Here is a 24,581-nt window from a genome sequence, read left to right on the forward strand (position 1 = left end):
GTAATATTATCTGAATGCTTGTGTTTTGTGTGAATAAAGCCTTTATAAATTTTTCAATGCTCTGTTTCATTGCAGCTAGTATCTAAGGGTAAGAAATATTTGATGTTTGCTGTAATGTAATCAAAGTTGTATCTCACCATGGTGACATGTTATGCCACAAATGATAGACTGGTCTTGCTTCTTACATAAGTCAAATATTCAGTTGCATGGCATGATGTGGGTAGTGTTGTATTTGTTTTGATGGAACAAAGGGTTAAAGTGTTAACATGACCCAGTCACTGTCCAACATTAGACAGAGTTAAGCAAAGCTTGGGGTTCAATGTACAGAGAACACAGCCTGCTCAGGACCATGGCAAACACACCATTAATAATCTTTTAAACTTTTTAGTAAAGATACAGAAAAGAAGGGAAAACAGTAAAAGCATTTGAAATATAGAATGTTAAATAAGGCTTTAATTAGCTTAGGGAGTCTTTAAAAGAAAACAATTCTACTGTTTGGCAGCCTTGTAGATGATAATAACTGTCCCTTTGGGAAAGAGAGAAAAAGTTAGTTAAGAGAGGCTGGAGCTTCTTTTGTTGCTGTTCTTGTTAAAGACCAATCCTGTTGCCTAGAAGACCGAACTAGACAAACATGCACAAAAGGGGAAAGCAAAGAACAGCAAAGATAAAAAATTCAACTTCTGTCTCTTGTGTTGACTTTCACTTGCAGCCTCACAGATGGGAAAAAATAATGAGACCTGGTAAACTTGTACCAGTGTTGGGCTGTTTAGGGCATTGCTTCTAATTGCTTCCTGGTCACAGGTAGGGTTGCCAACTTTCTAATTGCACAAAATTGAACACCTTGCCCCACCCCTGCCCAGAGGCCCCACCCCTTATCTGAGGCCCTGCTCCCCACTCATTCCAACCCCCCTCCCCCCATCACTCACTTTCCCCCAGCCTCACTCACTTTCACTGGGCTGGGGCGGGGGGCTGGGATGCAGGAGGGGGTGCAGACTCTGGGGTGGGGCCAAAAATGAGGGGTTCAGGGTGTGTAAGGGGACTCCGGGCTGGGGTAGGGGGTTGGAGTGTGGGAGGGGGTGTGGGTTGCAGGCTCCAGGAGGGAGTTTGGGTGCAGGAGGGAGTTCCAACCCGGGGCAGGGGGTTGGGGTGCAGGTGGGGGTGCAGGCTCTGGGAGGGAGTTAGGGTGCCGGAGCAGGTTCCGACCTGGGATAGGGAGTTAGAGGTGTGGGCTCTGCCTGGGCAGTGCTTACCTCAGGCGGTTCCCAGTTGGCAGTGCAGTGGGGCTAAGGCAGGGTTCTGCCTGCCCTGGCTCCGCACTGCTCCTGGAAGCAGCGGCATGTCTAGCTCCAGGCGGAGGCACCGTCAGGCAGCTCTGCGTGGTGGGACACTGCCCATGCCCACAGGCGCCACCCTTTCCCATTGTCCCCAACCAATGAGAGCTGTGGAGGCGGCTCTCGGGGTGGGGGCAGCAACAGAGCTTCCCTGATCGCCCCTGCCCCTAGGGGCCGATGAGACATGCTGGCCACTTCTGGGAGCTGTGCAGAGCCAGGGCAGGTAGGGAGCCTGCCTTACCCAACCAGACTTTTAATGGCTCGGTCAGTGGTGCTGACTGGAGCCGCCAGGGTCCCTTTTGACCAGGCATCCTGGTCAAAAGTCAGATGCCTGGCAACCCTAGTCACAGGCTTACAGCAGCATTGCAAAATATACAACATTGGGCAGCTAAGCAAGACTCTTATTAGACAGAAGGCAAAAGGAGAGAAATAGGAAAAAAGAAAGAAAGTGGGAAAGAAAAAAGACACTTTGGCAGGTGGGAGATGGGGTTTGACCCAGTCTCACATCCCAGACGGGGCTGGATTTAGCTGGAGCCAGTGTAGGTGGAGGTAGTGATATCATCTAGGTTCCTCTCTTTCTGGCCTGCTGTGGTTAGGACATCTCTCAGGATCAGAATAATGAAGGCCTAACTTTGTTACAGTAGATCCCAGGGTGCCAGGAGATGATGAAGGTTGTAGCCATGATGGTAAAGCTTGCTGTAGCAGTTGTTGGCAGAGAGCTGTTGCTTCTTCTTGATTTTCTCTCAGTCTTTTCTTTTAAGACCCCAAAAGAGAGTGATGGGTGGAATAGCCCATCCCCTCATTATTTTGTTTATCGGTTAGGTCTAATTTTCAAAACACCAATTTGGGTTAATTGATTTCAGATCCCACACTTCTCTTACTTACGAGGCAAGCTCTTAACACAGTCTTTGAGTTACATCAGTTGGCCTTTTGGGGAGACTAACTCAATCTTTGTCTGCCTTTTGCACCTTTTCCCTTCAACATTTGTTGTAAGTTATTGTAACGTTTTATGAACTTTCACTCACTTTTTACAATTCAGCTCACAATTAGAGTAAATTATTACAACAGTAGCTAATCTTTGATTCTGTTCAATTTGTCGTGCTACTATGTCAGTTCATTTGACTTAAAACTGAATAAGAGACTGAAAATGTTCAAAAATATGTCTCTCCTCCCCTCACATATTTTGCATGATATTCAAAGATTGGGTGAAACAAATGATTATAGCAAACCCCAGGTAGTATATTTCATAGTCTTCCTGAAGGAAGATCAAAGAGGCTTAATTCAACATACAGGGTGGGAGTTTATTCATTAAAATGCTTCAATATATTCAGTTTTCCAATTCAAATGGAGAAAAACATCATTCGCAAACAGGATAGAATTTGGTCTTCAATATTCTGAGATAGAAAAGAATAAATAATCCCTATTAGATGTAGCTACAAAATAAATTAATTGTTTAAAATAGTCATAGAGACATAAATAGGGTTATACTTTCAATTATAGGTGTCTAAATTGCATACATAAACCATGTATTTGTGCACAAATCAGACAACTGCGCATGGAATTAGCATTTTACCCGGTACAATGTACAAATACAATTTCACATTTGTATGTGCTGTTGCAGGGATTGTACAATCATTAAAGCTTTGACCTAGAAAGGCATCATTATTGGAAAAGCCACATTCCCTGCTAAGGAAGGACTGAATCTGTTTTTTTGTTGTTGTTGTTGTTTTTTTCTTTCCACAGATAGGTAGGAAATCTGACTAATTAATTGCAGGTTTGCTGTTTAGTAACCAAAGAAGTTATGTTGAAAAGGCTGCCCGAGGTTGAACTAAGTGCTGTCTCATTAGCATTCAGCACAGCTGCTAGCTCATGAAGGAAAGAGAAAAGCCAGAACATAAGAGGAGAAAAGTACAGTGAAAAGGAAAACATATTATTTATAATTTTGCCTTGATGAAGAACAGTGATGAAGAAAGGGACTACATCTATTCATGACACACTCAGCCAGTGTAGTATGGTTGCATTAGGTGGAGGTATTAATGCATGTTCCATATCCCAATTAATATTTTTAAAAGCCTACTCAGAGCACATGTGAACACCATTTGTAGCATGCTCTGTATGCACAATCAGTACTGCCATCCTTTACATATTACGTTGACATTACTGATAAAATTTTTCCTTATCATCCTATGGACTTTTTCTTGCTAATGAATTAATCATCCATTTTACGATGTACAGTGTATATGTCAAGTCACACACAAACATTTCAGCTTATATTTCCTAGCTGTTCAACAGCCAAAATGTTACACACTAGTATTAATAACTCTTGTTCGTAACAGGTTCAATGCTTGGGTCAAGCTACTTCCTTACCCTCCATATAACCGTAAGTAACTATTGTTACTTCTCATTTCTTGACAAATGAATGGCAGGATGGGTTGAAATTAGTTGAGCATAAGTGGTTTTGCATGTGTTAGCTTTTGTGCATAAATTATTTTAGTAGCACCCACATTATGCTAGACACTGTCCATATATACACAGTCTGTCCTGAAGAGGTCTTTCCCCCTTCTTCATTCTTCCGAAAGCTCACACTCTTGGTCTTGTTTTCTAACAGTTTGCTCAGTGGAGAATGAGACATTGGGACATTCTTGTTGGATCATAAATTATCTCAAACAGCCCCTATGGTTTGTTTGCATCAATATACTGCATCATTTTAATTATTTTTATGTAGTCCTTTTCAGTAATAAGAACATGAAAAAAGGGAACTACACTGAGGAATATAAAAGCACAGCTAAAGTGTGTGTGAATGCAGCAAACAGAAGGGAAAGTGGAAGAATGCAAACACACCTGATTTTGGATAGCTTCTGCATGGGTGTGGAAGGAAGAAGTAGCTTCCTCCTATGTAAGGTTGGCCAGAATTATAGTGAATGTTCCCCTGTAAATCCAAGGACGCCTCCTAGTTGTCAAAGTATGGAAAATATGGGGCCATGATCCTGCCCCTCTTTCTATCCAACCCAGCACAGCTAGCCAACCATGAAGAGATGTGTACACTGCATCCCTTTAAGGAACACCACAATGGACAATTTTGGGTGTAGCATTAGTCTATCCCTGACTATTAGACTAGCTGTATTGTAATTAGTGCAGCAAGTGTTTTAGCTCTTTACAAGATGTGATTGTTCAATAGACTTATTATTGGCTATTAATTGTATAATTTCTTTTTCAGGTTGGCAGCCAGCAGTTACACTGTGCAGTTCTTCAGGGATTGTTCCTATGATAAATAATGCCTCAGTACCTCAGAGCAGCAGCAGCAGCAGCAAAAATGATGACATGTTCCTTTAACTCATGCTTGGTTGATGAACTAGAAGAACTTTCAACTCCTATAAAAATGGAATTTAGAGTAGTCACTATGAACTTTTCTGGGTATTATAATAGGAAACTTTCAAATGTATTTCATGTCACACGTACAGTATTGATTCATTTTGACAGCACTAATATCCCCCATCATTTGTTTTCATTGTTCATAATAAAGATGGGGATTTGATGCTCCCAAAGTGAATCAATAGGATACTGTTTGTGGATCATATAACACATTACAAACTTGCATTCATCATGAAATATGACCATCAATCCATATTACAATATTAATATAAAGAACTTTGAATCAATTACTTCCATTAAACCCATATAAATCTTTGTTTTGAGTGTACATTGCCTGAAACAATTGAATAAGTCAAATTTTGTGACATTCATGACTCCGGAATCAGTAAAGCTCAGAGTAATAGAGAGAAATGAAATGTGTACCCAATAAACACTATCTATATCCTGTGTACCTACTGTATATGTCTCAGTTTCCAAGCAGCCTCTAATAATATCACAGTTCAATTCACTATGGTTCTACTGTGTATATATGAGATAATTAAAGAAATTTTTACTACTTTTTCTTAACCATAAATAATTTTACTTGATTTGAATAACACCTTGACTTGTATAGTAGAAATACCTATGTTTATATAAATAACATTTAGATGTAGAAACTGTCAGGGGACAAACTGTGTATACACAGAGTTGTTGTAGGCATGTTTATCCCAGGATATTAGAAAGACAAGGTAGGTAACATAATATCTTTTATTGGACCAATTTCTGTTGGTGAGACAGAGATACTTTTGAGCTTACACAGAGTTCTTCTTCAGGTCTGGGAAACCTACTCAGCATGTCAGCTACATTTAAGGCATGCACACACATATACAAAAAGAGAAAGACATTTCTTGTTTAAAAAAAACTATCTTTGAGTAGCAAAGAGTCCTGTGGCACCTTTTAGACTAACAGACGTATTGGAGCATAAGCTTTTGTGGGTGAATACCCACTTCGTCGGATGCATGTAGTGGAAATTTCCAGAGGCAGGTATAAATATGCAAGCAAGAATCAGGCTAGGGATAACCAGGCTAGTTCAATCAGGGAGGATGAGGCCCTCTTCTAGCAGTTGAGGTGTGAACACCAAGGGAGGAGAAACTGCTTTTGTAGTTGGCTAGCCATTCACAGTCTTTGTTTAATCCTGAGCTGATGGTGTCAAATTTGCAAATGAACTGAAGCTCAGCAGTTTCTCTTTGAAGTCTGGTCCTGAAGTTTTTTTGCTGTAGGACGGCTACCTTTAAATCTGCTATTGTGTGTCCAGGGAGGTTGAAGTGTTCTCCTACAGGTTTTTGTATATTGCCATTCCTAATATCTGATTTGTGTCGATTTATCCTTTTACGTAGGGACTGTCCAGTTTGGCCGATGTACATAGCAGAGGGGCATTGCTGGCACATGATGGCGTATAGTACATTGGTGGACGTGCGATGAATGAACCGGTGATGGTGTAGTGATCGGGTTAGGTCCTGTGATGGTGTCGCTGGTGTAGATATGTGGGCTGAGTTGGCATCGAGGTTTGTTGCATGGATTGGTTCCTGAGTTAGAGTTACTATGGTGCGGTGTGTAGTTGCTGGTGAGAATATGCTTCAGGTTGGCAGGTTGTCTGTGGGCGAGGACTGGCCTGCCTCCCAAAGCCTGTGAAAGTGAGGGATTGTTGTCCAGGAAGGGTTGTAGATCACTGATGATGCACTGGAGAGGTTTTAGCTGAGGACTGCATGTGATGGCCAGTGGAGTTTTGTTGGTTTCTTTCTTGGGCTTGTCTTGCAGCAGGAGGCTTCTGGGTACATGTCTGGCTCTGTTGATCTGTTTCCTTATTTCCTCGTGTGGGTATTGTGGTTTTGAGAATGCCTGGTGAAGATCTTGTAAGTGTTGGTCTCTGTCTGAGGGGTTGGAGCAAATGCGGTTGTACCTCAGTGCTTGGCTGTAGACAATGGATCGTGTGGAGTGTCCGAAATGGAAGCTGGAGGCATGAAGGTAGGCATAGCGGTCGGTGGGTTTTTGATATAGGGTGGTGTTAACGTGACCGTCACGGTGCAAATAAGTGATGGTCACGTTTACACTACCCTATACTGAAAAACCAGATCAGCCACACCATCACCGGTTCATTCACCTGCACGTCCACCAATTTAATATAAGCCATTGGCCCTGCTTTGAGCAGGGGGTTGGACTAGATGATCTCCTGAGGTCCCTTCCAACTCTGATAGTCTATGTGCCAGCAATGCCCCTCTGCTATGTACATTGGCCAAACTGGACAGTCCCTATGTAAATGGACACAAATCAGATATTAGGAATGGCAATATACAAAAACCTGTAGGAGAACACTTCAACCTCCCTGGACACACAATAGCAGATTTAAAGGTAGCCGTCCTACAGCAAAAAAACTTCAGGACCAGACTTCAAAGAGAAACTGCTGAGCTTCAGTTCATTTGCAAATTTGACACCATCAGCTCAGGATTAAACAAAGACTGTGAATGGCTAGCCAACTACAAAAGCAGTTTCTCCTCCCTTGGTGTTCACACCTCAACTGCTAGAAGAGGGCCTCATCCTCCCTGATTGAACTAACCTGGTTATCCCTAGCCTGATTCTTGCTTGCATATTTATACCTGCCTCTGGAAATTTCCACTACATGCATCCAACGAAGTGGGTATTCACCCACAAAAGCTTATGCTCCAATACGTCTGTTAGTCTAAAAGGTGCCACAGGACTCTTTGCCGCTTTTACAGATCCAGACTAACACGGCTACCCCTCTGATGCTATCTTTGAGTGCTGACTCAACTGTACAACCTGGTATTTAGGAATTTTTTTTAAGTACTTATAAATCTCAAATATGTATGTTTATTTGCTTGCCCTGTCCCTCTCCTTATTTCCTCATTGCTTGGCATTTCTTCTTCTGCCTTTCCAAGACAGGGCTTGTTTGCACAGGGAAATTGACCAGCAGAGCTACAGGGACACAAGCTATACTGGAGCAAGTCACTTTCCCATACCTGAAGAAGTGTTCTGTGTAGTTCAAAAGCTTGCCTCTCTCACCAACAGAAGTTGGGCCAATAAATGATATTACTTCACCCACCTTGTCTCTCTAATATCCTGGGACCAACAGGGCCACAGCACCACTACATACTTTTATTCCAGATACAAGGGGCAGTTCTGCTGGTCAATTTCTCAATGCAAACACACAGCCCAGTCCCACATCACCATGCTCTGAAGGGAGAGTACTCTTCCTACTGAGCCCAGGCTGCTGCTCTCTGCGCTCAAGCCGAACAAGCGAGCAAATCCCAATCACTCAACCTGAGCCAAGGCTTGTCTAGACTAGGGGTAAATGTGGTGTCTTTAAATGGGCTAGGGTAAGGTTTGTCTACACTTGAAAGGTCATTCGGATTAAGGTGGGGTGTGAATTTAGCTATTCCTGGATGACTCCAGTTTAATTCCATCCTGCACCTGAGAAACCTTCCCCACCAAGTGGCATTTCCTTGCCACCGTCACGTTCCTATGACAAGTGTCACCCCTGGCGGATGGTCGCCAGCCTGCAGGTACCGACGGGACGTGGCAGGTCGGGGGCTGGCAGCCCGGAGGAGGTCCCACCTGGGGCCATGACTTGCCCCAGGCAGGCTGGATAGGAGCCGGCCCTAGGCTGAGGGCTGGAGGGTTTAGTGGGGTTGGGTATTTAACACGGCTCCTGTCCCGTTTCAGGCCCACGCGGGATCGAAGCCCCGCAAGTCCAGGATAAATTGGATAAATTGGAGAGAGTCCAGCGAAGGGCAACAAAAATGATTAGGGGTCTGGAACACATGAGTTATGAGGAGAGGCTGAGGGAGCTGGGATTGTTTAGCCTGCAGAAGAGAAGAATGAGGGGGGATTTGATAGCTGCTTTCAACTACCTGAAAGGGGGTTCCAAAGAGGATGGCTCTAGACTGTTCTCAATGGTAGCAGATGACAGAACGAGGAGTAATGGTCTCAAGCTGCAGTGGGGGAGGTTTAGGTTGGATATTAGGAAAAACTTTTTCACTAAGAGGGTGGTGAAACACTGGAATGCGTTACCTAGGGAGGTGGTAGAATCTCCTTCCTTAGAGGTTTTTAAGGTCAGGCTTGACAAAGCCCTGGCTGGGATGATTTAATTGGGGATTGGTCCTGCTTCGAGCAGGGGGTTGGACTAGATGACCTTCTGGGGTCCCTTCCAACCCTGATATTCTATGATTCTAAGTCCAGGGCTGGGCGGGCGCAGGGGAGCCCGTCTCCCACTCGGGGGCGGGAAGGGGAGCCGCTTTCCCTGCGCAACTGCTTCTCCTCTCTAGGGGGCGCTGTGGGGAGGCGAAGGCGATCGTTGACGCGCCGCAGCGGTCTGTCCCTGCTCCCGGTCCGTAGCCCGGCGGCTAGGCTGACGTGTGGCGGCGGCGGAGGTAGCGATGGCGGCCGCCTGGGAGGAGATCCGGAGACTGGCTGCCGACTTCCAGCGGGCGCAGTTCGCCGAGGCAGCGCAGAGGTGACGGGACTGGGGGGCCTGCCCCCCTCCCCCCCCGGCCGGGCAACCGAGAGGAGGCGCCCGGCCACGCCCGCCCCCACTCCCGAACTCGGCCCGGAGGCGGCGGCCCGCGGAACCCCCGGGCGCTGGGAGGGGGCTGGGCAGCGCCGAGCACTGCGTGTTGGACAGTTGTGGGGAGGTCCGGTGTCCAGGGCTCTGTGGGGCGCGGCGGCAGCGGCGGCGGGGATGCAGCACTCCGCCCGCTGGGGTGGGGGCGGCATGTAGCGCCCTGCCCTGGGGGCGGTGACCAGCACACCGCGGCCCGGATCCTAACAAGGTTGCTGTAGCTGAAAGTGGAGTAGAAAATGCTTTTTCCTTTCTCTGATTTCAGAGTAGCAGCCGTGTTAGTCTGTAGCCGCAAAAAGAACAGGAGGACTTGTGGCACCTTAGAGACTAACACATTTATTTGAGCATGAGCTTTCCTGAGCTGTAGCTCAAATAAATTTGTTAGTCTCTAAGGTGCCACAAGTCCTCCTGTTCTTTTTCCTTTCTCTGTGGCCAGTGGGCCCTGCGCAGTCACTGCAGAGTCAGGAGTTCTTTGGGCCTGGCACCTTGGAGGGGAGAAATCCCATTTTTGAAATAGGAAAGCAGTGATTGTAAAACTACAGAAATGGGCAAGTGAAAATGTTAACTCACATTTTAAAGTTGATGGGGTTTCAAACTGACACCGCCCCTCTGAGTTCCTGCGTCCTATTTATCCACATCAGCAGATCAGCTAAATATTTAATCTTTTAGTAGTGCGTTGTCTTTATTTGTCTTGACAAACCATTTTACTTTGTTTAAGGGGGGGCAATCATTTACTCATTTAACTAATTTTAAAAATCAAGTTTCAAAGTAACAAACTACACTCATAGGACCTCATCCTGAAAAGGTGACAAAGAGTTTAACTTTGCTGATGTGAGTGGTCTCATTGAAACATTGACTGTTCATGAGAGCAAGAAAAGTAACTTGATACTACTCACATGAATAAAGTTTAATCTTTTGTAGGAACGTATGCAGGTACTAAGACCATGTTTTTAAAATGAAAAGAGAATTAGGATTTTGTATGGAATTGACATTGAAAGTTGTGTGCAGAGAACAGCAAAATAATATTTCAGATTGTAAAACTCGAAAAGCTTCAGTTATTTATCCTAAAATTAGCAAATTCTCATTTTAAATGACCTTGTTACTCTTTATAATGTCCACAGGCTGTCTGAACGTAACTGCATAGAGATTGTTGCTAAACTGATTGCTGAAAAGCAGCTGGACGTAGTGCATACGCTTGATGGAAAGGAGTATATCACTCCAGCACAGATTAGCAGAGAAATACAGGATGAGCTTCATGTTTGTGGTGGTAAGAGTTACATTTGTTTTTCTTCACTTCAAGTAAATTAATAGCAAGATCATAGAAAATAATTTGGGGATTTGAAGATTGCCATTGTCCTTCAATAAACTTAATATGGCTTAAGTTTGCATTTCCCTGTTGCTTCACTGAGGATTAATTCCTCTACCCTTGTCTCCCTTCCAAACTCCGGCCACTGGCTGGTTGTGAACCAGAATTGTCAATGTTACCTTATTTTCTAGTATTAAGAATATAGGACAAGGATGTTACAACGCACAAAAAGAAATCTTTTAGCACACTTAATATATTGCTAGTATTATGATATATATAGAATATAAGCCAAAATATGTGCTTTGATATTTTATGGGAATTAATATTGTTTGTATCTTGTATGTATAGTAAATAAAATAGTGATTTTTATAAATTCAATAAATGTAGTGCTCTGTTTAATGATTGTTAATGACTCTGTTGCTATCACATTAAAAGTGTGATTAAGACTGAAGAAATTCATTGTACTTTTGTAGGCATTTAAAGCCTGATCTTGTAGTACAAAATAAGCATGTGCATATGGGTGGTTTTGTTTTGTACTGAATATTATTGCTTTACAGTCAGAAATGGTCTAAACATGACTGGTATATTTAGACAGTTTTCAAAGACAACTAAAAAAAGGTTGTTGAATCAGGCAAATCACTCAACTAACCAAACATTTTCCTCTGTGGAGGAATAAATGTATGTGCAGTTATAATCAGAAAAGTGGATCTAAAGGGTTCCATGATGAGGTTTGACTCACTTCACAAGTAGATTATTTTTGAGAGGCGTGTATCTGTTAGAAAACCTACGGTAATATAACTGTCAATTTAAAACCAATATAATTATACCAGTGAAAACCTCTAATATAGATGCATTACAGCCATGGGAATTGTAATTTAAACCAATTTAAGAACATCTGTATTGGACGTTTGCACTGGTGTAACTAGATTTGATGTTAAATTGACTTAGTTTCATCAGTGCAAATTTTCTGAAATAGAAGAGGCCTGAGAACGAAGCCTGCAACCTTGACTCAGAATCTGAAAATTGTATTTGAGACATTTTTATTGCTAGCGATGTTGTAAGAGGTAAAAACAATCACAATTTAGAATCAATTTTGTTGATGTAGAAAGTAGAATCATATCCAGCATGTTCTTCCATGTCTATATGATACCACAGCGAACAGTAGTAAAAGCTTTGCTGTATTTGGTATGGTTTAGATGCACAGGGAGCATATATGGCTTAAACTACCCATTTGTCTGTAGCAACATAACTATCAGTCAGAGGTGCAAAGAGGCACGATCTCTGACCAACAGCTGTGTCAACATAAGCCACTAATGCAGACACAGTTATACCAATAAAACTACACTTTTAAACAGTATAGCATGTTTTACCTGGGGGGAGTGGTTTTACTATTCCAATACAAAGCTTTGCTTTCCCAGTATAGCTGCGTCCTCCCTAGGTGCTCTTTGCTGATTTAGTATACTCTGTTGGATAAGCATTCCTACTGTAGACATGGCCTAAATTAGAATGCGGAGAAACATATGGTACCTCTAGTTCAGGGGTGGCCAACCTGAGCCTGAGAAGGAGCCAGAATTTACCAATGTACATTGCCAAAGAGCCACAGTAATACGTCAGTAATATGCCACTCATCAGCTTCCCTCCCAACCCCCCAGTGCTCCTATTGCCTCCCTCCCACCCATTGGCAGCCCCACTGATCAGCGCCTCCCCCCCGTCCCCATACCTGCTGATCAGCTGTTTCGTGGCGTGCAGGAGGCTCTGGGGTGGAGGGGGGGAGGAGCGAGGGCATGGCAGACTCAGGGGTGGGGGCGGGAAGGGGTGGAATGGGGGCAGTGCCTGTGGCAGAGTTGGGGGTTGAGCAGTGAGCACCCCTCAGCACACTGGAAAGTTGGCGCCTGTAACTCCAGCCCCAGAGTCGGTGCCTATACAAGGAGCCGCATACTAACTTCTGAAGGGCCACGTGTGGCTCCAGAGCCACAGGTTGGCCATCCCTGCTCTAGTTAATCTAAAATCTTTCCCTCGTGTGTGAAGTTCATATCATCATATGGTTTGGAAAATAAGTTAACACACCTGCCACATTCATGCACTACAGCTGATTTTTTCCAAAGATTACCTTAATGTGTGCTGCATCAGTGTGTCCGCTTGGCAAAAGTTCAAAGTTGTTACTTTGATAGCAGTTTCTGGCACATGTAGAAAGAATTGGTGGTTTCAATTCCATCCCTAGTAGACTGGTGTTCCTCTTCTAGTAGTGTTCCTATGGGTGCTCCACTCTAGGTGCAGTTGCATTCCCTGCACCTTTGATTAAAGATTTCTCTAGTAGTGTCCATTTGGCCTGTGCATACATGTTATTCAGTCTCGTGCTCCATCCCGTTGCTATATGGCACTGTGCGGGCTAACCATTCTCAGTTCTTTCTCAACTGTCCTGGCTTACGACAAAGCCTTAGCTAGTTGTTCAAGTTGAGTTTTGGCTGTAGGTGCTGGAACAAGGGGTGCTGGGAGTGTTGCTGCACCCCCTGGTTTGAAGTGGTTTCCACTGTATACAGGGTTTACAGTTTGATTCAATGGCTCTTAGCACCCCCATTATACAAATTGTTCCAGCACCTCTGGTTTTGGCTCAGCTGTGTTCTCTTAGCTTTTGTACTTAGTCTATTAAAGTAATTAGTTGTATTTTTTTTAAAAAAAGGTGTTATATAGCTTTTTGATCATTTTCCTGCTCCCTGGGATCTTTTGCCCTTTCCAAGGTTATGCTTAGTTCTCCTGGATTCAGGGGTTGCCTGTCATGCTGGGAGGCAATCCCAGTGAGTGATGGACACTCCCACTGCATCCATTGCCTTGGGGAATCTCATAATTCCCAAAAGTGCAACTTCTGTCTGGCGTTAAAATCTAGAGCCAGAAAGAACAGGGAGATAAACTTTGACTCCTTATGATGGAGAACTTGCTGCGAATGGCCTCTGACCCAGGTCAGGAGCTCTTCACCCTCCTCCCCCTTGCATAAACCAGTCTCCGAGTAAGTCGGGTGCCTCTTCTGTCTCTGAACTACACTCCTCGAGGGCATCTAAGAGGAAGACCCACGATTCCTCTCATAAGTCTTCCAATGACTGTGCTCCAAGTTTTCCAGGTAGGGAACCTACATCAAAGAAATTGAATACATCAGCTCCCTCGGATCCCATCAGTCTCAGACATGGTATTCCCGAGGCTGCTGATTTCTCAAGTACCGAGAGCTCTGCTAAGTGAAGAAACCCTAAAATATCGGGCTCCGAGAGACCTTTGATACTAGTAGGAGACCGCAGCGGCAAGAAGAGTTCTACAATGGTACTGGAAAAGATTGGTTGGGCTCTGTCTGGATTCCGCCCAGAGCATTTGATACTCACAGTACCATCACTACTCTTACTTCAGCACAAGCCCTGGACACAATACCAACAATGCTGTCAGTACTGTAAGATGCCTGGTTTCCCCAAGACCTCAGAGCGTCCGAGACTCCTGATTCACCATTGCTTAACGCCGATATCTTTTTGGCACCAAGAACTTCCAGATCTTTGGACACCTACCCGGTACTGATGGTGGTATCTCAAGCTGCTTCTGTTCTCTCACCATTACCAAGGACTTAAAGGAGGAGGATTCAGAGAAAAATTTTGCCTCAACCTCCCAAATATCTGTTCAAGGCTCTCCACTCCACCCCATGAGGATTCTTTTTCTGAGGAGCCTGAGCTCAGTCATGACAGATGTCCACAGTTACTATCCCGCTGGGGTGAGCACTTGTAGATTCCACCACCCATGCCATATGTGCCACCCTTTTGGCCATGCTGGAATCCCTGGGTGGCTTATTGCCACCAATTGTCTAGAGCCTAAAGTTCAGCCATTCACAGAGAGAGACAACCCTCCTATCCTCCCTTTACTGGAGACTCAAGAAGAGACCTTTGAGGAATAGGAGGCCAGGGCTGATGATGCGGTTTCTCCAACCGCGAACATCTTTCTTCATCCCAGGATGAAGCTCCACCATTGCTGGCTGAAGATTATTAAGCAGTTTCAGGATCTCATCAAGAGCATCGTGGATTCTTTACAGATCCCTCTTGAGGAGATTGAAGCAGTAGTTCTGAACCAGAGGTACACAGAGGTCTTCCGGGGGTACAGTAACTCATCTAGAGATTTGCCTAGTTTTACAAGAGGCTACATAAAAAGCGCTAGCAAAATCAGTACAAACTAAAATTTCATACAGTGAATGACTTGTTTATCCTTTTCTGTATACTGTACACTGAAATGTAAGTACAATATTTATATTCCAATTGATTTATTTTATAATTTATATGGTAAAAATGAGAAAGTAAGCAATTTTTCAGTAACTGTGTGCTGTGATACTCTTGTATTTTTGTCTGCTTTTGTAAGCAATTATTGTTTAAGTGAGGTGAAACTTGGGGGTACATTAGACAAATCAAACTCCTCAAAGTAGTCTGGAAAGGTTGAGGGTCGCTGCATTTGAAGAACCACATCAGAAGCTGCTTGATGTCCTCCATATAGCCTCTTATGCCCACGTTGCCCTGCCAGTCAACAAGCCACTCCTGGATCCTACAAAGGTCATTTGGCATACTCTGGCGTCAATTTCTCCCACGTGCAAAAGGGCAGTCAAAAAATATTTCCCTCTAAGGAGTCATAATTTTTTTCTCACCCATCTCTTAATTCCTTGGCAGTTGAGGCAGTTAACAAATGTGGTAGGCAGAACTACACTAAATCTACACTCTATGATAAAAATCATAAGCATCTCAACCTTCTTTGTAGAAAATCTGATTCTTCGACTACTTTATAGTTTAGAATCGCCAACTACATCTACACAAATTATACCAAGCTAAACTCCTTTATTGACCATCTGCCGACAGAACACAGAGAGCAGTTCCAGTCAATTATTGCAGAAAGCCAACTCCTCACAGGATATCTCTGCAGGTTTCTCTCAACGCTGCCAACACTGCTACTTATTCTATTTCTACAGCAGTAGTTATGAGGAGGGTCCCCGGCTTCCCAAAGGAGATCCAGAATACGATAGAAGACCTTCCTTTTGACATCATTAAGTTGTTTGCTGGTAATACGGACGAATCCCTGCATACATTAAAAGATTGCAGAGCCACTTTACAATCTCCAGGGAGCTACACACCTGCTCTGAAAAGAGAATTTACTAGGTCCCAGAAAGCACAGAGATCCATCCTGCACAGTTCCTGAGTTAGCAGAGGCCATAAAACCTCACCACAAGAGGCAGAGATTTCAGAGACGGAAACCACCCACCTCTCAGCCTTCAACTTCACAACTGTCCACTTCAAAGGATCAATTTTGATGGGATGGTTGAGATCCTGAGCTGCCATCCTCTTATCAGCTATAACGTTTCACATGCTTTCCTCCTTTCGGCAACTCTTTTCACCATAACTACTGACAAGTGGGTTTTAGAGATCATTTACACAGGGTACTCCATCCACTTCAATTCTCTTCCGCTCACAACCCTCCTTCCCTATTCAGGGACTCCTCCCATGAGAACCTGCTATGGCAGGAAATAGACTCTCTTCTACACTTGTGTACTATAGAATCAGGTTTCACACAGCTCAGAGGGAAGGGGTTTTATTCCAGGTATTTCCTGGTTCTGATAAAAAATGATGGTTGGAGACCCATCCAAGATTTAAGACTACTCAACACATTTGTGAAGGCACAAAAATTCAGAATGGTGACACTTGCAGTGATGATCCTATCACTCCTATCATTGTAGTATGTAAAGGCACAACTTGGACTTCTGTGCATACATTTGCTGTAATAATTTGTGATACTGCTTCTGATACCGTGTTTGGCTCAGCTGTACTTTCTTCCGTACTGAATGAGACTCTGAAGCTCCCTCCTCCTTAAAGGGGAACTGCTTGGTAGTCAGCTAGAGTGGAGCATTCATGGGGACACTACTCGAAGAAGAAGAAATGGTTATTCACCCTGTGCAGTAACTGTGGTTCTTTGAGGTGTGTGTTCCCATGTGTGCTCCACTACCCATTCTCCTTCCCCTCTGTCATGGGGCTTTGTGGAGGTTAGCCTGAACAATGCTATATAGCAACAGCATGGGGAATGAGGCTGAGTAACACGCATGTGCAGACCGAATGGACACTGCTATGAGCAAACTCCTATCAAAAGCACGAGGTGCAAGTGCACTAGAGTGGAGCACTCATAGGGGGACAGGACACATCTTGAAGAACCACAGTTACTGCACAGGGTGAGTAACCATTTCTTCATGTTTTGTTGGCATCATAACATGACAGTTTCAGCACAGAGGTAAAGGGGGGAGAGTCTCAACAATTCTTCTACCTTTTATAGACTCTGTTAACGTTGTCTTTAGGCATATAGGGTGTCATGGGGAATCTTGCACTGTTGCTGCCATTATGTGGATTTTTTCCTCTGATTAAACAGATTTCAGCTTTAAATGCTGTCAATCACACTCCTTGTGATCACTTAAAAAAAAATGAAATAGAGTTCATACTTGATTGGCTGTGCTGCATTATAAACCTGTTCAAAGCTTTTGATGTACTAAATACTTAAATTATATTTGTATTTTTTCAAAGGTCGAGTAAACATTGTTGACTTACAACAGGTAATTTTTTGTTATAAAAATACATATACTTTTTGTTTCTGTGTTTCTCTATTTGTACTGCATCAGTCAGTCTCAAAGTAAGTTACTATGCTGATATTGAAGTGCTGTATAGCAGTGGTTGCAAAACTGGTGGCACTTCTCACTAACTTTGACTACTTCGTCCATTTGTGTATCACTTCACAAATGTTGTATTCATGCGTATTCTGATTTTGAGATAAATAAGTATTCTGTAGTACTGTGACACTCTTTAAAATTGCCCCTAAAAAAAAGAAGCAGGTTTTTTTTGATGATTTGAATATTTCTGCTTTCTTAAACTGAGAAGTACAGGTGGATAAGAAAGGTCCGCCTTTGCTAAAATTTAGAGCTATTGGGTCATGCAGTGAAATATAATAAACTCTGCATGCCTCTCTGGGTCCTCTCTCTTTCTTCCTTAATCGCTTGTCTCCACTAATCTCTATCCCCCAGTCATCTTCTGTGACTAATTTTTCCTTCTGTCTCAAGTAAAATTGCTTGAAATCAGAAAACTTTCTGGAAGACAAAGTGTTTCTTTTCAGAGCTTTACAAAAATCTTACTTTTCTAGGACCCTTTAACCTAGTTGTTATTAGAAGAGATGTTTTAAAAGCACAAACGCTTCTGTTCCAAGCCACAGACTTACTTGCACATAAATATGATAGAGCAAATAAAAAGCAGATATCCTTTTGAAAGTATGTCTTAATGTCTGAAAGTTAATTTGAATTTAAGGGACTGATGGATTTTTTTTTTCCAGATAATAAATGTCGACCTGGTCCATATTGAAAGCCGAGCTAATGACATTGTTAAATCAGACAGAACTATTCAGCTGGTACTGGGACAGTTTATAAATGAGTGAGTATCTTCTGGAGAAATGTACAGTAAGTCCTCACTTAAAGTCATCCCGGTTAACGTTGTTTCGTTGTTACATTGCTGATCAATTAGGGAACATGCTTGTTTAAAGTTGCGAAATGCTCCCTTCTAACAAAGCAGGCAGTTGCCTGCTTTGTCCATGTCCACTGCTTGCAGAAAGAGCAGTCTGTTGCAGCTAGCTGGTGGGGGGCTTGGAACCAGGGTGGACCCGCAGCCTCCCTATCAACTCCCTGCTCCCCTAAGTTCCCTGTGCGGCAGGCAGCCGCCCAGCAGGCTACCAATTGCTAGCAGTTCAGCTGTCCCTCCCCCCCACTGCCATGTGCTGCTCCTGCCCTCTGCCTTGGAGCTGCTCCCCGAGCCTTCTGCTTTCTTGGGGGGAGGAGGGGAAGAGGGGGCCTAATGTCAGAGTGTCCCTCTCTCCCTTGCTCCTGCACCCCGCTTACCCCATCTCAGAGGGACACAGGACAGGGCTCAGGATGGAGGGAGCTTTCTGGCAGCAGTTGTGGTCTTAGCTTACTCATTACCTTAACAAGGCAGTGTACTTCAGAGTGGTTCAGGTACTTAAAGGGGAAATGCGCATCTCTCTCTCAGGCACACACTGTGTCTCCCTCTCTGTCTGCTATGCTGTCTACCCGCCGTCCATTCCTGCTGCCTTGTAGAGTGTGAGGCGACATTAACAACTAGTTAACCCCTTGAGGGCTCAGCCAATTGCTAGTTCATCATTTAGCAATATTCCCTGGGAAATATCCCATCCTCTGAATTCACCACCTCAACCAAGCTTCATCACATCATCATTGCTGTGTACAGTATTAAATTGTTTATTTAAAACTTATACTGTGTGTGTATATATGTGCGTGTATATATAAAAAAAAAATACAGTCTTTTGCCTGGCAAAAAAAAAAATTCCCTGGAACCTAACCCCCCTATTTACATTAATTCTTATGGGGAAATTGGATTTGCTTAACATCGTTTTGCTTAAAGTCGTGTTTTTCAGGAACATAACTACAGTGTTAAGTGAGGAGTTATTGTATACAGTGGTCAAGAGATACAACTTTAGATGTTATAGGTGCAATATAACTATAGTCTTCTATTATTTATTATGCTTCAGAACTTATTTTTGGGGCAGAGAATAGACTTCCATGGACCAGAACCAGTGACATGCTGAGCACTCTCATCTCCCATAAAAATCCATGTTCAGGTTCCTTGGAGAGAAAAAAATGTGTGTGTTTTTTATGAGGGGGTTGTGAAATTACTTCTTATTGTTCCTTGTAAGGAAATAAATGAACAGGTTGCAAACTAGTGGGTTGGTTAGCAGAATTTTAAAAATACAACCTTTTCCCTGTAATAGTTGTATTGAGCAAGATGAATTACCACAGCCCCTCTATTTCTGTTTTATAGTAAGTTCCCATGTATTTATGTATACCCTGGAAAAATGTTTACTCTGAACAAATAAATTTAATGAGGCAGAATAACTGTACGTAAAGAGATGCAAGTTGAATTGGGAATGTCACGCTAATGTCTTTTCTTCCTGGTTTTACATAAGGAGTTACCTAGACCAATTAGCAGAAGAAATAAATGATAAACTACAGGAAACTGGTCAGGTGACAATATCTGAACTCTGCAAGGCATACGACCTTCCAGGAGACTTCTTGATACAGGTTACTGCATGTTATCTACCCTTTCATATAGAAACATTGAATTCTGATTTGAAGAAATGTTTCCCTTTTATAGCAACTTTATTATCCAGGCAACAAAGATGATAGTTATATGAAGTCTTGGGTAGTGTCCTAAGCAGGTCAGTATTAAATCTCTCAGGTTTGCATTTTAGCGGCTATGAACCGATTTAGATTAAAATTTGCCGGTACGGATTTCAGTATCTGAACTGAGCTAGGTTTCCTCTCAGCCATTGTGATACTTTAGGAGAAAGGAACGAACATACTTTAAGAGTGTAATAAAAGAATTTGAAAAACTGCCTTCAGGTGAAAGACTCAAGGGGATCAATCTAGTTAGCTTATAAAAGAGAAGATTCAGGGCTGAACTTGATCACAATCTATAAGTACCTACCTGGGGAACAGAAATATGATAATAGGAATGCCCTTCAATCTAGAGGAGAAAAATATAACAAGAACCACGGGCTGGAAGTTGAAACTAGACAAACTTAGACTATATATTAAGATCCACGTTTTTAACTGTAAGAGTAATTCAGCATTGGAACAACTTACCAAGAGTTGTGCAGTATATCCTTTATCCCTGGAAATTTTTAAATTAAAAATTAGGATGTTTTTTCAACACGGGCATAGGACTTCCCTTTCAATGAGAAAAGCTCTTGTTCAAAGGAAGTCCGCATTGAAAGGGAAGTCCTATGGCCTGTGTTATGCAGGAATTCAGACTAAATTATCACAACCTTCATATCTTCATAAATGATCTGGAGGATGGTGTGGATTGCACTCTCAGCAAATTTGCGGATGATACTAAACTAGGAGGAGTGGTAGATACGGTGGCAGGTAGGGATAGGATACAGAGGGACCTAGACAAATTGGAGGATTGGGCCAAAAGAAATCTGATGAGGTTCAACAAGGATAAGTGCAGTGTCCTGCACTTAGGACGGAAGAATCCAATGCACCGCTACAGACTAGGGACCGAATGGCTAGACAGCAGTTCTGCGGAAAAGGACCTAGGGGTGACAGTGGACGAGAAGCTGAATATGAGTCAACAGTGTGCCCTTGTTGCCAAGAAGGCCAGTGGCATTTTGGAATGTACAAGTAGGGGCATAGCCAGCAGATCGAGGGACGTGATCGTTCCCCTCTATTTGACATTGGTGGGCCTCATCTGGAGTACTGTGTCCAGTTTTGGGCCCCACACTACAAGAAGTATGTGGAAAAATTGGAGAGAGTCCAGCGAAGGGCAACAAAAATGATTAGGAGTCTGGAACACATGACTTATGAGGAGAGGCTGAGGGAACTGGGATTGTTTAGCCTGCAGAAGAGAAGAATGAGGGGGGATTTGATAGCTGCTTTCAACTACCTGAGAGGTGGTTCCAAAGAGGATGGTTCTAGACTATTCTCAGTGGTAGAAGATGACAGGACAAGGAGTAATGGTCTCAAGTTGCAGTGGGGGAGGTTTAGGTTGGATATTAGCAAAAACTTTTTCATTAGGAGGGTGGTGAAACACTGAAATGCATTACCTAGGGAGGTGGTAGAATCTCCTTCCTTAGAGGTTTTTAAGGTCAGGCTTGACAAAGCCCTGGCTGGGATGATTTAGTTGGGGATTGGTCCTGCTTTGAGCAGGGGGTTGGACTAGATGACCTCCTGAGGTCCCTTCCAAACCTGATATTCTATGATGGTCCCTTCTGGCTTTAATGTCTCTGGCATGATCATCTTCTAAACACATTATCCAGAATATATACACAGTTTCTTTCTTTTTTTGTCCCAGACAATCTGAATGTTTTAAGTTACTAATTTGAATGCAGATTCCAATCTCTTTTTTCTTTTGTCTGGGGTTTTTTATTTCTTGCTGTTAACTTATACTCTGACATCTCAGAAGAGTGGTTCAGGGACTTCCTTTGTCACAGACACAAAGGATTTAACATGAACGTGCAACCTTAGAAATCCAAGGCCAAATGGGTTTCTTTCACAATGTGTTCGTTCTTCATTCACCTGTAAAGATTGTAATATGTGTGGGAGAGGGAATAGTCATTAAATAATTCAGGTCATTGTATGTATTATTGAAAAAGCTACTTTAACCTGGCGATTGCAGTTGGGTCAAAATAGCGTGACCTCACACATGCAATCTGTGTGTTTTTTATAGTATCTTAATATTCTTCAGTAATTATTACCATTTTAAATACATTCTTATTTCTGAATATGTTGATTATTTCGACAAATTAACTTTCTAATCTACAGTTTAAATATATTTTCTTCTTTGCTGTGTAACTGTAAACTCTCGTCCCAGCATTTATCATAACTTCTGTTCACAGGCATTGTCCCCCCGTCTTGGTAGAATTATTCATGGCCAGATAGATCAGGACAACAAAGGAGTGATTTTTACGGAGGCATTTGTAGCCCGGCATCGAGCACGCATTCGTGGTCTGTTCAGTGCAATTACTAGGTAAGCCCTAACACAAATATCTATATGTAGAAATGTGATTTACAGCATTATTTATGCATCTGATTTATTTGTAATATACAAAAAAGAAAATAAAGGCATATGTATGAGACTTTTGCAGTTACAATTCATTTTACAGTGAGAGAATTTTGTGTACTTTTTTGGAGAAACATGTAAAGTGAGCCCAGTCCTCTGCTGATGTACAAAGGTACTTGAGCAAGAGGAAAGGCTTATCGCTAGAAAAGGGAAGACTAGTTAGCTAAAATGAGCTAAATTACAATGGGAAAATATTTTGAAAAACTGGCTAACACTGCTGGTCATGAATTCACTGTGAATTCTTAATTTTCTGGAAAGTGTCCCCTCACTGACATAATTACAGATTAATATCCACCAACCACACTTCATTTTTCAGAAATTTGGGTATCCGTTCAATAGCTATCTTAATGCTCTATCTTGAGCATGAACTTAGTTAGCAGAAGTTTGTGTGTGTGTATGATATTTACAGTAGTACTAATACAGTTTTAAACCAATATGAATTTATTAATGTCATAAATTGTTACTGCCATATTTAAACAGTCTGGCTAATACACTTGATCGGTTTTTCAGAATATTCCTTTCTTGGGGGGAAAAGTCCAGAGGTACTTGTTTGTAGATTCTACCTCAATTTGGGAGTCTCCAGGCCTGTTTCCATGTTTATCCTTTTTATTCTTTATAGGCCTACTCCTGTAACTAACTTGATCACTCGGTATGGATTCCAGGAACAACTGCTTTACTGTGAGTTTGTTTCAGATTTTGTTTCATGTATTTAGATTCTTTATTGTTGGAATTAATCATTTCAATTAAACCTTTTAGTATTGTTTTTGAAATAAATAGCAATAAGTCTCCTTTCTAGTTTAACAAGTAGTAGACTTCTTGTGCTGTCTACAGCTCAGAAAAATGTCTATATCTGCAGCAATGAAAGATCATTGATGGAATACCTCTAAGGGAGTGGAATGATGCAAGAAGTGCAATGTTCATTTTTGTCTTCTGTTTCATTATGTGCTCTCAGCTACTGGTATTTTTATCAATGGAGCATGCAAAAGGACACAGATTTCACATAGCTGAATGACTTTAACTGCATAGGATTTTTACTTATTGACTTTATTTTGATATTGCTGAGGCAGAGTTTTTGTTATGCTCATAACTAGAGGTCTTAGTAATCTGGGAGATAAATCGCACGCTTATTTGTTTATTTTTTTCTTTTCTTTAAAAAAGCCTTACAAAATTACAATCCATGAAGATTTCCTTTTGTAGTCCTTGATTTGCTCTCACCTCAACTATTGCAACTCTTTGACTATCCAGCTCTCATGTCTCCTCTATTCTATACAAAATGCTACCTCAAAGATCATGTGTCTTGTCTGTGGACTGACCACGTCCTCCTATGTTCATTTGCGGGCTTCTCATCTCTTATATAAAAGTTAATCTCCTTTTCTTTGCCTTCAGGGCCTCACATGACTTTGTTCTATTAATGTTCCTGTCTTCCCTTTCTTCTTTCATTCTACATGGTTAACTGCTCCTTTAGGCTCTCCCACTGGCATCTGAATCTAATTCCCTTATGCCTGCAATCCTCTCGCTGACCCTGACCCCAGGATTCTTCCACTCTCTTTCCTTAAAACTAAACAAGCCTGTCAAGGTTCCTCCCCCACTCTGAACTCTAGGGTACAGATGTGGGGACCTGCATGAAAAACCTCCTAAGTTTATCTTTACCAGCTTAGGTCAAAACTTCCCCAAGGTACAAAATATTCCACCGTTTGTCCTTGGATTGGCCGCTACCACCACCAAACTAATACTGGTTACTGGGGAAGAGCTGTTTGGACCTGTCTTTCCCCCCAAAATACTTCCCAAAACCTTGCACCCCACTTCCTGGACAAGGTTTGGTAAAAAGCCTCACCAATTTGCCTAGGTGACTACAGACCCAGACCCTTGGATCTTAAGAACAATGAACAATCCTCCCAACACTTGCACCCCCCCTTTCCTGGGAAATGTTGGATAAAAAGCCTCACCAATTTGCATAGGTGACCACAGACCCAAACCCTTGGATCTGAGAACAATGAAAAAGCATTCAGTTTTCTTACAAGAAGACTTTTAATAAAAATAGAAGTAAATAGAAATAAAGAAATCCCCCCTGTAAAATCAGGATGGTAGATATCTTACAGGGTAATTAGATTCAAAAACATAGAGAACCCCTCTAGGCAAAACCTTAAGTTACAAAAAAGATACACAGACAGAAATAGTTATTCTATTCAGCACAATTCTTTTCTCAGCCATTTAAAGAAATCATAATCTAACACATGCCTAGCTAGATTACTTACTAAAAGTTCTAAGACTCCATT

General features: G+C 42.5%; 1 protein-coding gene across 1 annotated transcript in view; it reads left to right on the forward strand.

Annotated features, from left to right (window-relative positions):
- Nucleotides 1-9,053: 9,053 nt before the first annotated feature.
- The window catches only part of UFL1 (UFM1 specific ligase 1), a 43,183-nt gene continuing 27,655 nt past the window's right edge, over nucleotides 9,054-24,581 (forward strand). Inside the window, exons 1-7 of the mRNA XM_048844955.2 lie at nucleotides 9,054-9,210; nucleotides 10,437-10,582; nucleotides 17,194-17,222; nucleotides 17,990-18,087; nucleotides 19,649-19,763; nucleotides 22,082-22,212; nucleotides 22,925-22,983. Of these exons, the coding sequence (XP_048700912.1) occupies nucleotides 9,134-9,210; nucleotides 10,437-10,582; nucleotides 17,194-17,222; nucleotides 17,990-18,087; nucleotides 19,649-19,763; nucleotides 22,082-22,212; nucleotides 22,925-22,983 (655 nt within the window). The 5' untranslated portion in view covers nucleotides 9,054-9,133. The remainder of the gene's footprint in view (nucleotides 9,211-10,436; nucleotides 10,583-17,193; nucleotides 17,223-17,989; nucleotides 18,088-19,648; nucleotides 19,764-22,081; nucleotides 22,213-22,924; nucleotides 22,984-24,581) is intronic.

This window comes from Caretta caretta, chromosome 3, assembly GCF_965140235.1.
Source record: "Caretta caretta isolate rCarCar2 chromosome 3, rCarCar1.hap1, whole genome shotgun sequence".
NCBI classification, from domain to species: domain Eukaryota; kingdom Metazoa; phylum Chordata; order Testudines; family Cheloniidae; genus Caretta; species Caretta caretta.